Source organism: Capra hircus, chromosome 18 (assembly GCF_001704415.2).
Source record: "Capra hircus breed San Clemente chromosome 18, ASM170441v1, whole genome shotgun sequence".
Classification (NCBI taxonomy): domain Eukaryota; kingdom Metazoa; phylum Chordata; class Mammalia; order Artiodactyla; family Bovidae; genus Capra; species Capra hircus.
The window spans coordinates 55,953,101-55,969,019 of record NC_030825.1 but is presented as its reverse complement, the minus strand read 5'-3'; the positions used below and the strand labels follow the sequence as shown (position 1 = coordinate 55,969,019).

The 15,919-nt window shown below is 50.2% G+C and overlaps 1 protein-coding gene across 2 annotated transcripts; it reads right to left on the bottom strand.

Moving 5' to 3' along the window:
- Positions 338 to 6,280, bottom strand: LOC102174688 (zinc finger protein 664). Of its 2 annotated transcripts, none has more exons than XM_018062692.1 (4): positions 6,204 to 6,280; positions 4,839 to 5,053; positions 3,357 to 3,755; positions 338 to 2,379 (listed from the first exon to the last, which is right to left on the bottom strand). In XM_018062692.1, the coding sequence occupies exons 2-4, from the start codon at positions 4,947 to 4,949 to the stop codon at positions 1,678 to 1,680; spliced, it is 1,212 nt and encodes a 403-aa protein (XP_017918181.1). In that variant the 5' UTR covers positions 4,950 to 5,053; positions 6,204 to 6,280; the 3' UTR covers positions 338 to 1,677. The 2 variants fall into 2 exon arrangements, with proteins under 2 accessions (XP_017918181.1, XP_017918182.1); XM_018062693.1 differs by lacking the exon at positions 6,204 to 6,280 and adding an exon at positions 5,664 to 5,807.

Sequence of the window (15,919 nt, the reverse complement as noted above, 5' to 3'; positions counted from 1 at the left end):
TCTGTGCCGTCAACATCAGGAGTGGGTGAATTTGTGGCTTGCCCTCTGTCTCCTATTGCTGATGACCCTTCAGCTCTGCCATCCCCCACCACGTCTCTCTCCTCCGGTTAGTGATTCTTCTCTCCTGTTCACTCGGTGCCAGCCCTGTATGCCAGCTGCTGTACTGCACTACTGTACTTTTCGAGGTTCTCTAAGATTAAAAATGTTTTCTTTATTTTTACTGTCTGGTTTTTCATGTATTATTTGTGTGAAAAGTATTATAGATATCTTACGGAACAGTACTATATAGACAATTGCATTGTTGACTTTAAAAAAAAAATAGTCACCACCTAAAAGTTGACAGTTGTGTTTTATTTGGTGGGAATTCTTAGGACGTCAAGCCTGGGAGGCAGCATCTCAAATGACCCCGAGAGAACTGCTCTGAGGAGGCAAGGGGACGACACAGGTCATATAGAGGTTTTGCAACAAAGGGCAGGTAGTCAGAACATCAAATGATTATTGTTAATCAAGGAAAACCAGATATTCCAAGTGAAGGAATTAATTCAGCGCTTTTTTATGCACGGGAAGACACAAGGTGACCACAGAACCTCATTACCACACTGATGTTTTAGTTATAAGGAAAGCCGAAACAGCCAAAGGGCCACCTAACAGGCTACACCTGGGAGCAGCTGTGATTTGATCAAATTTATTACCATGTACATTTACACCACATAATAGCAGTGTGTTGGGTTTCAATGTGTGTACTTTCTGCCCTGGAATGAGATTTATAAACTTTCCTCTCGGCTTTGAAAGGAAAAAAAAAAAAAAGGCTTTGTTAAAGGTCCTCTGCAAAGTCCTTCTCAAGAATATTATGTGGCTCACATGGGCGTGTACAGCAATTCTTCAAATGCCACAGCCACTGCCGGGCATCCCTCATGCCTTCAGGCCTTAGACTTGCACTGTCCGGGATGCCAGCAACTAGACACTGGTGGCTATTTAAATGGAAATTGATTTAAATTCAGTGAGCTTAAATAGTCACTTATGTTTTGGCGAACTCTGAATAAGATCTGTACCTGAGTTAACAGAATCTTATCAGAGTCAATTTCCTGGTTATTGGCAGTATGCTGGGGCTTCCCAGGTGGCTCAGTGGTAAAAACAAAAACCCCGCCGGCCAGTGCAGGAGATGCAGGTTCAATCTCTGGGTCAGGAAGATCCCCTGGGGAAGAAAATGGAAACCCACTCAGTATTCTTGCCTGGGACACCCTATGGACAAAGGAGCCTGGCGGGCTACAGTCCAGGAGGTCGCAAAGAATCAGACAGGACTGAGCATGCGTGCAGGCACATGGTGCCAGGAAGGCTAAGAGGTATCCATGGCGGGGAGCTGGGTGAAGGGTACATGGGAAAGCTCTGTGCTAATTTTTGCAACTTCTCATGAGTCTTAAAGAACTGCAAACTAAAAAGTTACACCCCTCCCAAAAAAATCACTTCCACAGGGGCACTAACCATGTTTCAAACGCTCAAAGGAACCACAGGGGCCTGGTCACTAAGATACTGGACGGCCTAGATGCAGTGTTTCTGGAGAGATGCTATTGGACGGCGCTGTCTGAAACTGGGCGTCCACTGGACTGGGTTCCCTCCCATTCCAGCTCTGGGGACTCGGAGCCCTCGCTGGCCTCCTCGCGGCCCCACACCCCACCCTCACCCATCCAGATGCACACTCTGATGCTGCAGCAGGTTGCTGGGATGCGCGAAGCCGTTGCCACAGAGACCACACGTGTAGGGCGTGTCTCCCGTGTGCAGCCTCTCTTGGACTGCGCGGTAGTTCAGGTCCTTGAAGTGCTTGGGGCAGAAGAGACAGGTGTTGGGGCGCACGGGGCTGTGTACCCGGCGATGCTGTAGGAGCAGCGAGGGCCTGGAGAAGGCTTTGCCGCAGGCGTCGCAGGGGTAGGGCCGCTCGCCCGTGTGCGTGCGCCGGTGGATGGCCAGGTAGGACGATTGCTTGAAAGCCTTGCCGCACGTGGCGCACCTGTAGGGCCGCTCTCCCGAATGCACGCGGTGGTGAGAGGCCAGCGCGTTGGACTGCTTGAAGGCCTTGGCGCACAGTGGGCACACAAAGGGCCGATCGCCCGTGTGCACGCGCTCGTGCACCCGCAGGCTGTGACTGTGGGTGAAGCGCTTACCGCACACCCCGCACGCGTGCGGCTTGTCCACGCAGTGCTGCCGCCGGTGGAGAAGCAGGGCCGGCCCTGCTGCGAAGGCCTTGCCGCAGTCCGGGCAGGGGAAGGGCCGCGAGGGAGCGTGCAGTGGCTCGTGGCGGTGCAGCTCGTAGTGGGTCTTGAAGCGCTTCGGGCAGGACTGGCAGGGGAAGGGACGCTCGCCCGTGTGGATGCGGCGATGCTCCTGGGGACAGGGACAGCAGAGGGAGTGAGGGCACGCATCTCTGCACGACACTCCTCTCCAGACAGATTCACCCCTACTCCTTGTAGGTCTCCGGGAAACAGACTAGGTGAAAGTACATATTTGTTGTGGTTTAGCCGCTGAGTCATGCCCGACTCTTTTGCGACCCCAAGGACTGTAGCCCGCACGCTCCTCTATCCATGGGATTTCCCAGGCAAGCATACTGGAGTGGGTTGCCATTCCCTTCTCCAGGGGCTCTTCCCAACCCAATTGAACTCGCGCCTCCTGTTTGGCAGGTGAATTCTTTACCACTGAGCCATCAGGGAAGCCCACGAAGGTACACATACCAATTGTTTAGGCATTTTTTAAAACTACAAATCAAACTATCAAATAAAATAAGTTCTTCCTTCTCCTTAACAAATAGACCTTCACCATGATCTAGAAGCCTAGCTTCGAATTCACAATTTTTTGGAATCCTCAGAATTGCACACTAGAACTTGGTGGCCCAGGTCAGCTGGCAGAGGCTTCCCAGGCCTCAGGGGATATTGCACCCACAGATGGACAGCCCTGCCCAGATGCCCAAGCCTCCCTGCCTCCCTTCCAGGCTAGAGGGTTATGCCTGCTAGAGGGGGCAAGGTGCACCCTGGGGATGGTGGATCTGGAGAGAGCCCTGGAAGCAGCCTTAGGGCTCCTTGGGCAAAGAATTTCAGGGTCCCTGGACTCAATGGACGTAAGTTTGAGCAAACTCCGGAAGATAATGAAGGGCAGGGAAGCCTGGCGTGCTGCAGTCCACGGAGTCGCAGAGTCAGACGCGGCTGAGCAGCTGAAGTTTGAACTTCTGGTTCAACGCCCTGCCCCGCCCCTTTCCCGTAGACCCCGCCCCTTCACGAGGCCCCGCCCACACCTGGACACGCCCCCGGTTCAGCCCTACCCCTTTTATTCAGGCCCCGCCTCTTTTGGCCCAGGCTCTCGGACCGCACCTGTAGGTTGCTGGCTCGCTTGAAGCGTTTGCCGCAGGCGTCGCAGCCGTGCGGCCGCTCGTCGCTGTGCACCAGCCTGTGACTCTTGCAGTCCGAGGGGCGTTTGAAGGCGGCTGCGCACAGGCCACAGCGGAAGGGCCGGGCGGCCGTGTGCACCACCTCGTGGCTCAGCAGCTCCCACGCGCGCTTGAAGGCCTTCCCGCAGGCGGCGCAGCTGAATCGCCTGGGCCGCGCCAGCCCCTCCCAGCCCTCAGAGCCGGCGCGGAGCGAGCCTGGCCCCCTCTTCTCAGAGCGCTCCTCCGCGGAACCGTCGGGCACCAGGCGCGCGGTCGAGTACGCCCCGTGCTCGTCGATGAGCCGCACCAGGGTCCCCGCCTCCGCCTCGGCTCCTCCGGGCGCCTGGGAGAAGTGGAGAGAGGGCACAGTCCTCGGGTCATCCGCCCCCTCCCCCCCGCCCCCGATTCCACCGCTGCCTAGGCATGACCGTGGCTTGAAACTGCAGCTTTCTCATCTGCAAAATGGGCAGATAACGGGACCTCCCTCCTGGAGCGGCGGTGATGCGGATCAAATGGGTTATGATTGAAATCCTGTCACTCCATACCTGAGGAAAAGGCAGCTTCTTTCCTTCCAAGTGCTTGGGGCAAAAACCTGCCACCTCTTTCTCACACACCTTCATCTAATCCCTTATTAAGCCTGTTGGCGCCAACTTGAAAATACATCCAGAATCGGACCACATCTCACCACCTCCACAGACAGCACCCTCTTATGAGCCCAATCATCTCTTGCCCGTGCGGCGTGCTCAGTCGCGTCCGACTCTTTGTGACGCTATGGACCGTAGCCCGCCAGGCTTCTCTGTCCATGGTATTCTCCTGGCAAGAATACTGGAGTGGGTTGCCGTGCCCTCCTCCAAGGGATCTTCCCTACCCAGGGATCGAACTCGCGTCTCTTCTGTCTTCTGCACTCGCAGGCGGGTTCTTTACCACCTGGTGCCACCAGGGAAGCCCCATCTCTTGCCCGGGTTACTGCAATTGTTTGCTCTCTGGGTTCCCTGCCTCAGGCCCCAATCCCCAGGTCTGTTCCCCATGCGGCCGCCAGAGGGCGCCTGTTAACACCTACGTGAGCTCACGTCGGTTCTCCGCTCAGTGCCCTCCCCTGGCTCCGCTCTAATTCAAAGAGCCCGAGTCCTCACCAAGACCCAGGAGGCCCTGCACGACCCGCCTGCGTTCCCCCTTTGACCTCATCTCTCGCTGTCTCCCCTAGGCTCACTAGGCTCTGGCCACACCCAAAGCCTCCTCAAGGGAGTTGGTGCCTGGAACCCTCTTCCCCTCCCTCACCTTGATCGGGTCTTTGGTCAAACGTCACTTCTCCTGGAGACCTTTCCTTCTCATCAAGCCAGGAGGTGATAGGCCTGGGGATCAAACTCACAGCTGCTTGAACCTCTATGCAGACTGAGACCCTGGGGGGTGGGGGGTGGGGTCTCACCTCTTCTTCTGGGTCCTCAGCATCCTCAGGGTGTGTCCTCAGGTGAGATGGATCGAACCCCAGACAGTCCGGGGGTTCTCCGGGATCCACTTCTCCATCTCCAGGCTTCATGAGGTGGAGTCTGTCCCTGATCAGCTCTTGGGCTCTGGATGCTGAAGTGAGGGTGAGGCAGGGCTGCTACAGGTCAACTCCTAGTGGTGAGGAGGCAAAGGGGGCTGAGGAAGAAAGAAGGGAGGTGACAGGGAGGGTTTTCTCCAGGCCGCTGGTGTTGAAAGGGAGAACTCAGAGATCTCATCTACCCTGGGGAGCGGGGGGCAAGGAAGGCCATCTCTCTCCAAGACCCTCCTCGGAACAATGGCAGACATTCCCATGGCCTCTGCCACCAACTACACACTGTACTCTCTCCCTCGCCACAGCCCTGAAACCGGTGTCCTCGGCCAGCCTCCTCCCGGGCCTCCCTGCCTCCAGTCTCTCCTCTCCAGTCCATCTCGCACACGGCCCCAGGCAGGTCTTTCTACACCCAGAGCTGATGTTGCCCCTCTCCGGCTCACAACCCGCCCATGGCTCCGTAGTACCGCGGGACGGCGTCAGGCCCCTCAGCCTGGCGGTCCAGGCCCCTCTGATACGTCCCCTGCATCCTCTCCAGCATCACTCTCGATATGTTTGCCCGCGGACCTTACATTCCAACAGGCAGACCCTCCTTCTGCAAGTAGGTCCTTGACTTTTCCGTCAATGGGGCGTTTGCACCTGTTGTTCACCTACATCTCAGAGCCTCTGTTCTCTGTCAGAATTCAACTCCCTCAAAGCACAATTCAAAACTGTTACCTGCGCATCCATTCACCCTGACCGTCCCCATTCATACACGCAGAGGTCACTCCCAAACATTGCCCAAATTTCTCCAAACAATGGTCTCTCCCAACCATTCATCCCCCTCATTCGGACACACAATGAACTCGCCCACTCCAACTCCCACCTTCGCACCCAATAAACTCGCCCATCCAGAGGCCCCGCCTGCTTTTTTTGACAAAGGTCTTCCAGGCCCCGCCCCCTTGACACAGTCTCCTGAAGGCCTCCCCCGCTCCTCCTCCGTATGGACCCCCTTTCCCCCCTCCCCCCATTTTTTCTTGACCTCGGAGACGAGGGTCTTGTCTGCAGAATGGTCTCTGTCTACTACCCCACCCCTCTGCTGGAAACTTGGTATGTCCTGGAGTGGTGGAAGAGAACGGGAATCGGGCGAGACCATTACCCGAGCGGGGCGGGGTGCGAAGTATGAAGGGAGACCCTTCAACTAGGACTGAGTGGAGCTCTGGCTCCCCCAGTGCCTTTCAGATTCGACCCGTATCTTCCCAAACTTCGTCGCCTCACCTTTAGGTTCAGGTATATTGCGGATTCACAGGAGTCTGCATCCACAATAGGAATGGAGGCAGCGGCCCATCCCCCACCCGAATGCGCATGCGTAGTGCATTTCTGGGACAGTGGCTGGTTTTTATCAGGAGGTTGACAAGGGGTTTTTCTCTCCCTCTGTAACTTAACTATATCTCCACTTAACTTCAAACCACTGCTTCAGTCTCTCAAAAAGAAGCGGGGAGGGCAGATATATAGTAATAACCAATTACTGATGTGCTTGCTGCTGCTGCTAAATCGCTTCAGTCGTGTCCGACTCTGTGCGACCCCATAGACGGCAGCTCCCCAGGCTCCCCCGTCCCTGGGATTCTCCAGACAAGAACACTGGAGTGGGTTGTCATTTCCTTCTCCAAATCTTCTTCTTCTGATGTGCTTAACATCTGCTAAATATAAGCACAGCATTCTCATTTTTCAGCCTTGGTGCGTTACTATTAGCCCCATTTTCCACATGAAGAAACTGAGGCTCACATAGAAGGAGCCTCAACAAGTGCGTGACAGCCGTATTGGTGGCCTGCTGTGTATGACTCCATTCAGCCATTCTTTGCTAAAATGAGAGCCACTGGAAGTGCAGGGGTGGAAGTTGAACGGGAAACTACCCTCCTCTCTGCTGTGTGTCCTTAGGAAAGTCACGGAACCTCTCTGATTTAATTTTCCCAGCTGGAAAACCGTCACAATAGCCACCTCCTTTAGTGTTAGGGGTGATCTTGTAGGTAAACCACCTGGCACAATGTAGTAGAGGGCTAATTAAATACCAGCATGGCGGCAGGCATAAGATTTTGATGAGGGAAGAAGGCCAACTGTGAAGAGAGTTCTGTACTATCTACGCAGAGAAGAGTTACTGCCACCCTTTACTACAAAGAGCACAGGCCCACAGTCTCAAATGGCTTTCTTCAGCAGACTGGGTTTCAAACCATATTTTTGGAACCCTAGGGTTCTTCCCAGGTTCGTGAGACCAAGCTTGCGGGTGGGGCAAGGGGGCAGGACCCTGTGTATAATTTTGATGATGACAGGCAGTCTTCCAAACATATTGCATGTATTATTCCTTAGTTATTCTTCAAACTTATCAGATGGATACTACTATTATTTCCATTTTACAGATGAGGAGACTGAGGCACTGGGCATTTGATAATCCTGCAAATAGCAATGAGTTCCACGAAACACGCCAAGTCCTCCTCTACCACCCCCACATTTGTGTGTCTTTTTGTTTGTTTGCTTTATTCGTACAATTTCTTTTAAAAGTTTTTTACTTTTACTTTTTAATTGGAGCACACATTCGTTTTCTAATGTAACACTTATGTCCCAATTCCCTATCACTTGAATTCCTGGTATCAGTTCCTCTTCTATGTCCCCCAACTCTACTATGACTCTAACACTCCTAATCTCCCCCTGTAATACCACAGCTCTCAAATTCTGAATCGCCTCCATTCGTTTAATCGACAAAATTTATGGAGTGTCCCCTCTGTGCCAGGCACTCTTCTGGGCACTGGAATTTTTCATGGTAAACAGCACAAGACCTCCCCCTAGTGGGGAAGATGAGCATTAAAAGATAAAAGATGAACAATATACTTTTTAAAGATTCTGATAAAGTTTCTGCAAGTGCCGGGGTCCAGCCCCGGTGGATCCAGGGAATTCGAAGGGTGGACGGCGTTGGCGTGGAAAGACTTGTTTATTTATTAATGTAAGATTAGATTAAGAAACTATAGTGTAGTAAGAAGGTTAAGTGGAGGAAGAGGGCTGAATAGCTTGGTTTACGCGGAAGGCCAATAAAATTCCAGACAAGGAATTTGCACCATCTACGTTGGGCCACCAGCGCCCGCTTGAATATCTAAGGGTGCCTCGCCTTAAGCTCCCTTTTGCGCGGGAATTAACAGCTGGGGCAAGTAAGTAGACCTGGCGAGCCTCCGCGCCCCAGGTGGAGATTCAGCCTGAAGTTAAAGTAAAGAGCAGAGAGAGGGAAAGGGAGAGAAGAAGAAAGAAAGAGAAAGACACGGGGGGAGCCAGAGTCCCAAGAAACCAGGCTGAGAGACTAGTTCGAGAAGCTGGTCCGAGAAACTAGCCCCCGGCCCCTGGCCCCTGGCCCCCTCCTTTATTGTTCAGAAGGCCTTTTATACTTTTGATAAAACATGGAGATCAATGGATAACACAAAATTATGTAGCGTTCGCAACCCAGATTCTTTCCGTCTATCATTTTGTATACAAAAGGTCTCAGGTGATTTACATTAGCTTTTGGCCAAGAGGCTTGTTAACACTTTTTGGCTCTCTTCCTTAATGAATGTTAATTTTGTTTCCCCTGAAGTGTTTTTCTTTAATCTGCATCTCCTTAAAGCATTAAAGTTACATCTCTATAAAACAAAGGTGCAGTGGGATATAACAAAGAAGGTACTTAACTCAAAGATCTAATGTTGCTAATACCAGGTCTACTACTTGTTTTTCTATATACCAACTATATCTAAAAATAAAGGATATGAAAATTTGGCAGCAAGCATTGACTCAACAAATGAAACGTTTAATCAGTCCTATTCTAAAGATTTTGACTCCTCGGAAGCCCCTACATTCCTAGGATGTTTTAAGCTTCCTGTGCCTCCTGCGGTCAGGAGGCCTCAAACAATCACACGCGCAGCTGTACGAGTCCTGCAGGCAGGCTAGAAAGCCATCAGAGGGTTTTTGGATTGAAACACTCTTTCAAATGCAGAAGACTAAAGCCCTGAATTGACTTTTTCCAGAAAATGTCAGAAGAGTGGAAAAGCAGAGCACAAAAGCCGGCAGATTTTTGTTGGGGTACATGCTTAGGAATTTCCAGAGGGGTCCCTGAAGTCTGAGCACGCCTTGCGTATGTCAGCTTCCTTCCTCATGACCTTGTCACGGGCGGGATTCCTCACACTGGCTTCCAGCATGCAAGAAATAATACAGGGAGATGGGATAGTTGCTGGTAGTGGGAAGAGGGTGGTGGCTACTTTAAATAGGGCTGTCCAGGGCATCCTCTCCTGGGAGGCCTGAAAGGCAAAGAGTTGGATGAGCAATCCAGGTAAAGGGACTGGAAGGGGCAAACAATGAATTAAGCTGGTTCTGTTTTTGCAAAGGGATGGAGCCAGCTGTAGGTGAGGCAAGTGATAAGAGATATGTCCGGACAGTTAGGAGTCAGGAAACTCCAGTTGCCTTTAACATCCCAATTCACCCTGTATATCAGCGCCAGTCAACAGAACTTTCTTTGATAATGGAAATGTTCTACATGATCAGTATCCAAAACAGTATTTGCAATGGAGTGAGTGTGGCTGAAGAACCGAATTTTTAATTATATTTCTCTGTAAGTTAGCCACAGGCGGGTACCTGCTAGGATACTGGACAACATAGCTGTACAGTGGGAGCCGCTCAGTCATGTCGAACTCTTGTGATCCCATGGACTGTCGCCTGCCAGGCTCCTCTGTCCATGGAGTTCTCCAGGCAAGAATACTGGGGTGGGTAGCCATTCTCTTCCCCAGGGGATCTTCCCGACTCGGGAAGGGGATCCAACCCGGGCCTCCTGCACTGCAGGCAGATTCTTCATCTTTTGAGCCACCAGTTGAAGCCCATACAACTTCTGATTACATCTCAACATCAAACTCTTCCTGTAACTTCCCCCACCCCCAACCCCAAACATTCCAGTGCTCCCTACAAGCCTCCACTCGTCTCTATAAGAATCCTGTAACAACCGCACAAACAACCCTATTCTCGTTCCTGTTCTTTTTACATATGAATTCGCTAAAACACTCCCACCCCTCCTTAGTAACTCATAACGCCCCCAATTTCACACCCGATTCACCATCACACCCTCCATTCCTCCGAGCATCGCAGTTAGTTCCTCGGGCTGTTATTCTATTTTCTCCCATGACAACCCTTAAATCCCTTCATCTCACCCCCATCCTCGTCTGCCCCAGGGTTGCCATGACAACGCCGGTCTCTGATCTCTCTCTCTCCATCCGCAGTCCCCCGCAGCAACCCTCCGCGCACCTAGCCAGGCTCATCGCTATGGAAACCGGAGCAGTCTCTCCACCCACCTCATGGTGAGATGTTCTGAGACCCAGACCCTTTAGACCGGAGAGAGCCAGAAGAAACTAGGGGGCCCCACAATGCTCAGCGAGCAAAGCGTCTCCCTGCCCCCCCTCACCCATTCTTCTGCTCGCGTCCGACCCAGCGCCCTGCCCCCGGCACCGCTCTAGCAAAACTCCGGGCTGCAGATTCTACTGCGCAGGCGCCCACGCTTAGCGCTAGGAGCTGGAGGCGCTCAGCTTGCCGGGAGTTGTAGTTTTCTGGCTGTTACAGCGGAGACACCGGTGGCCAATGGGTGAGCCGGATAAAAACAGTTACTGAAGCTGCGAATCGTCTGGCAGGCTCACGGTCACCATAGCAACAGTGAGGCAGGATGAAGCACTAGCCCTGCAAGCCAGGCTGCCATTTTTATTCTTTCATCTTTCTTGTTCGGTGCTCACTTTGCGCTGGACACTGTTCTAAGCACTGGCGATAGAGTGGGAGACAAAATGGAGCTTCTGCTTTGACGGGGAAAGATGGACTATTAATAACAAGGAGGAACACATTGTTAGAGCAAATCGCTAGAGCAAACGGTATGTTAATAGGTAGTTGAGAGGCTTTGGGAGAAGACGGAATGCAGATTATGTGAGAACATCCGTACACACCATAATTCGTCTATTTTACAAAGCCCTGTGAGAGAGGTACCGTTGTCCCCAATCAGTAACAAACAGAGATTAAGCTACAGAAACAGAGATTAAGCAACAGAAGGGCACATGACAAGGAGTGGAGCTGGGATGTGAACCAAGACCAGTGCTGACCTGGTAGAGATGTGTGGCGCAATTTCAGGCAGTGATAGTGCTTGCGAAAAATAGAGCAGAGAAAGGGGGTGGGATGGCTCTTTAAATGGACAGCTTAGGGATGGCTTTTAGAAGAAGGTGACATTTGAGCAGAGGCCTGAAGGGATTGTGCTGGGCCTGTAGAGCATGTAGAGGTGCAAGGGTCACTGAACTTTAGAGTTTTCTCCTGCCTTCCCCAAGGACAAACTGCTACACACGATGTTCCGTCTGCAGAGAATGCACTTCCCCATTCTTACCCTGCCAAATGCGTCCTTCAAGATCCAGTTCTCTGAAGAAACTTCTGCTCTGTCCCGTTTTGCTGGCCATAAACCTCTTCTTCCTCTGCACTCACATCCGATCCATTTGTCACAAGAAAGCTGCCAGGGGTAATTTTATTTCTGGACATCCAATCGAGCCATGGGTGTGTGTATCATTCACTCAGTTGTGTCCGATTCTTTGCGACCCCATGGACTGTAGCCTGCCAGGCTCCTCTGTCCATGGAATTCTCCAGGCAAGAATACTGGAGTGGATTGCCATTCCCTTCTTCAAGGGGATCTTCCCAACCCAGGGATCGAACCTGGATCTTCTGCATTGCAGGCAGATTCTTTACTGTCTGAACCACCAGGGGAGCCCCATCAAGCCATGCCCTTGTGTGAAAAAAAAATTTTTTTTGGTAAGATTTCACCCCATCTCTTTTTTAAAAATTAATTAATTTTGCTGCATCAGGTCTTAGTCGCTGCGCAAGGGATCTTCCTTGTGTCACGTGGGATCTTTCACTGCAGAGCACCAACTCTCTAGTTGTGCTGTCTGGGTTTAGTAGTTATGGCGTCTGGGCTTAGCTTCTCCTTAGCATGTGGGATCTTAGTTCCCCTGAACAGGGATGGAACCCACATCCCTGCATTGCAAAGCAGATTCTTAATAACTGGACTGCCAGGGAGCATCCCCACAACATGAAGAACTGAATGGCTTCCCACTGCTCCCAGAATAAAGACTCATCTTCTCCTGTTCCTCTTGTATGTTTAAGGTCCTGATGTCACTATCCACATCTCTCCCTTTCTCATACCCTGACCCTCTTCTACTAGCCCTTTTTCAGTTTACAGTACAGCTGAGCTTTTTCCCTCCTAGGACTCTCCCTAACCCACGTCCAAGAATCTAAGTATAAGACAGTTAAGTGGGGAGGTTTGGGACATTAATGTGCACTGGACTGCGGTGGTGTTTGCCTGCTCAGAATTCCTCCTGCCTCCTTTCTTGAACAACCCTCCCTCTTTGGAACTTCCCAGGTGGTCCAGTGGCTAAGACTCCATGCTCCCAATGCAAGGGGCCTGGGTTCAATCCCTGGTCAGGGAACTAGATCCCACATGCTGCATGAAGACCCAGTACAGCCAAATAAATAATAAATATAAAAACGCCCCAAACTCCTCACTCTTTGTGATCCTGTACATTCTGTTTGCCCCATTGTCCTATTTCAGGAATAGGCATATGTCCAGGCTGACTGATCAGAGCAGTGATTCTCTAAGCATGGTCTTTAAACCAGGTGCATCAGCATCATTAGACATGTAAATTCTCAGGCCCTACCTCAGACCTACTCAATCAGAAATTCAGGGTGATGTCTACGTCTTAACAAGATCTCTGGGTAATCAATTTCCTGAGGCTTGCTCAAGTTTGAGCAACACATAACCAAGACACAGTGAAAGACAAAACCCATCAATGCCAATCGTTAAATAGCTTTGAAGTGTCATGGTTGTTCAGTTCAGTCGCTCAGTCGTGTCCGATTCTTTGCAACCCAATGAATCGCAGCACACCAGGCCTCCCTGTCCATCACCAACTCCCAGAGTTCACTCAGACTCATGGCCATCAAGTCTGTGATGCCATCCAGCCATCTCATCCTCGGTGTTCCCTTCTCGTCCTGCCCCCAATCCCTCCCAGCATCAGGGTCTTTTCCAATGAGTCAACACTTCGCGTGAGGTGGCCAAAGTACTGGAGCTTCAGCTTTAGCATCATTCCTTCCAAAGAAATCCCAGGGCTGATCTCCTTCAGAATGGACTGGTTGGATCTCCTTGCAGTCCAAGGGACTCTCAAGAGTCTTCTCCAACACCACAGTTCAAAAGCATCAATTCTTCAGCGCTCAGCCTTCTTCACAGTCCAACTCTCACATCCATACATGACCACAGGAAAAACCACAGCCTTGACTAGACGGACCTTAGTTGGCGAAGTAATGTCTCTGCTTTTGAATATGCTATCTAGGTTGGTTATAACTTTTCTTCCAAGGAGTAAGCATCTTTTAATTTCATGGCTGCAGTCACCATCTGCAGTGATTTTGGAGCCCAGAGAAATAAAGTCTGACACTCTTTCCACTGTTTCCCCATCTATTTCCCATGAAGTGATGGGACCGGATGCCATGATCTTCGTTTTCTGAATGTTGAGCTTTAAGCCAACTTTTTCACTCTCCTCTTTCACTTTCATCAAGAAGCTTTTTAGTTCCTCTTCACTTTCTGCCATAAGGGTGGTGCCATCTGCATATCTGAGGTTATTGATATTTCTCCCGGCAATCTTGATTCCAGCTTGTGCTTCTTCCAGCGCAGCATTTCTCATGATGTACTCTGCATATAAGTTAAATAAGCAGGGTGACAATATACAGCCTTGACGTACTCCTTTTCCTATATGGAACCAGTCTGTTGTTCCATGTCCAGTTCTAACTGTTGCTTCCTGACCTGCATACAGATTTCTCAAGAGACAGGTCAGGTGGTCTGGTATTCCCATCTCTCTCAGAATTTTCCACAGTTTATTGTGATCCACACAAAGGCGTTGGCATGGTCAATAGAGCAGAAGTAGATGTTTTTCTGGAACTCTCTTGCTTTTTCCATGATCCAGCGGATGTTGACAATTTGATCTCTGGTTCCTCTGCCTTTTCTAAAACCAGCTTGAACATCAGGAAGTTCACGGTTCATGTATTGCTGAGGCCTGGCTTGGAGAATTTTGAGCATTACTTTACTAGCATGTGAGATGAGTGCAATTGTGCGGTAGTTTGAGCATTCTTTGGCATTGCCTTTTTTTGGGATTGGAATGAAAGCTGACCTTTTCCAGTCCTGTGGCCACTGCTGAGTTTTCCAAATTTGCTGGCATATTGAGTGCAGCACTTTCACAGCATCATCTTTCAGGATTTGAAACAGCTCAACTGGAACTCCATCACCCCCACTAGCTTTGTTCGTAGTGATGCTTTCTAAGGCCCACTTGACTTCACATTCCAAGATGTCTGGCTCTAGATGAGTGATCACACCATCGTGATTATCCGGGTCGTGAAGATATTTTTGTACAGTTCTTCTGTGTATTCTTGCCACCTCTTCTTAATATCTTCTGCTTCTGTTAGGTCCATACCATTTCTGTCCTTTATCGAGCCCATCTTTGCATGAAATGTTCCCTTGGTATCTCTAATTTTCTTGAAGAGATCTCTAATCTTTCCCATTCTGTTGTTTTCCTCTATTTCTTTGCACTGATCGCTGAAGAAGGCTTTCTTATCTCTTCTTGCTCTTCTCTGGAACTCTGCATTCAGATTTATATATCTTTCCTTTTCTCCTTGGCTTTTCGCTTCTCTTCTTTTCACAGCTATTTGTAAGCCTTCCCCAGACAGCCATTTTGCTTTATTGCGTTTCTTTTCCATGGGGGTGGTCTTGATCCTTGTCTCCTTTACAATGTCACGAACCTCATTCCATAGTTCATCAGGCACTCTATCTATCAGATCTAGGCCTTTAAATCTATTTCTCACTTCCACTGTATAATCATAAGGGATTTGATTTAGGTCATACCTGAATGGTCATGGTTGTTACACAGCATTAACGTAACCATTGGTAACTGATACTGATACACTTGGTATATCCAATCAGTTTCTTCTTTGAGACCTGATACAGGGATACTGATGGAAAGGGGATCAAAATCTGAGGATATGAGATTAGGGCTCCAAGTCACTATCTTTCTCAGCCAAAGGAGATAGCCTTCTTTCGAAAGAATCCATACACAAAAGGCAGAAGCACAGGGGAGAAACCTGGCATTATTTGAGCTCCTGGATTCACCTGCACTTGAAGCCTCTGATTTCCCAGTGATGTGAATGGCTGGACCACTTTTATATCAGGCTCCTTTGTTAATACTCAAAGTGTGCTCCACAGTCCAGCAGCAACCGCATCACTGGAGAACCTTATGTAATCTTGGAGGCTTCCCTGGTGGCTCAGTGGTAAAGATTCTGCCTGCCAGTGTAGGAGATGCCTCCCGGGGTTGGAAGATCCCCTGGAGAAGGAAATGGCAACCCACTCCAGTATTCTTGCCTGGAAAATCCAACAGACAGAGGAGAGCCGGGCCAGCTACAGTCCATGGGGTGTTGAAAGAGTCAGACACGATTTAGCGACTAAACGACAACAATGAGAAAATATTGGGCCCCATTTCAGACTGACTGGTGATTCATCCATTCATAAAATTTGAGAAGTGCTATGCTACTTCTGCCTAGATTTCTATCACCTGCAGGATAATTCTGCAGGAGAATCCCCCACACCACCTACAATAACAGAAACCAACTCCAACTGCCCTTAAGTATTGACTTATCTTTATCCTACTTAGGAAGCTCCCCAGTAGGCAGACTCCAGATACAGGTTTTTTTTTTTTTTTTCTTTCTTTCCTTTTGGTCACACAGTTTATGGGATTTTAGATCCCTGACCAGGGATTGAACCCGGGCCCTTGGTAGCGAGAGTGCAGAGTCCTAACCACTGGACTACCAGGGAATTCCCAAGATTTTCTTCCCCTCTTAGCTCTGTCATTGTCAATGATATCCTTCATTCTCACATTTTATTA

Excerpts from the sequence above, each read along its gene's own strand:
- LOC102174688 (XM_018062692.1), bottom strand. The coding sequence starts at position 4,949 with ATGAAGCCTGGAGATGGAGAAGTGGATCCCGGAGAACCCCCGGACTGT. Across the intron at positions 3,756-4,838 it reads CTGAGGACCCAGAAGAAGAG|GCGCCCGGAGGAGCCGAGGC; the intron begins GTGAGACCCCAC and ends CACTTCTCCCAG. Across the intron at positions 2,380-3,356 it reads AGCGAGCCAGCAACCTACAG|GAGCATCGCCGCATCCACAC; the intron begins GTGCGGTCCGAG and ends CCCTGTCCCCAG.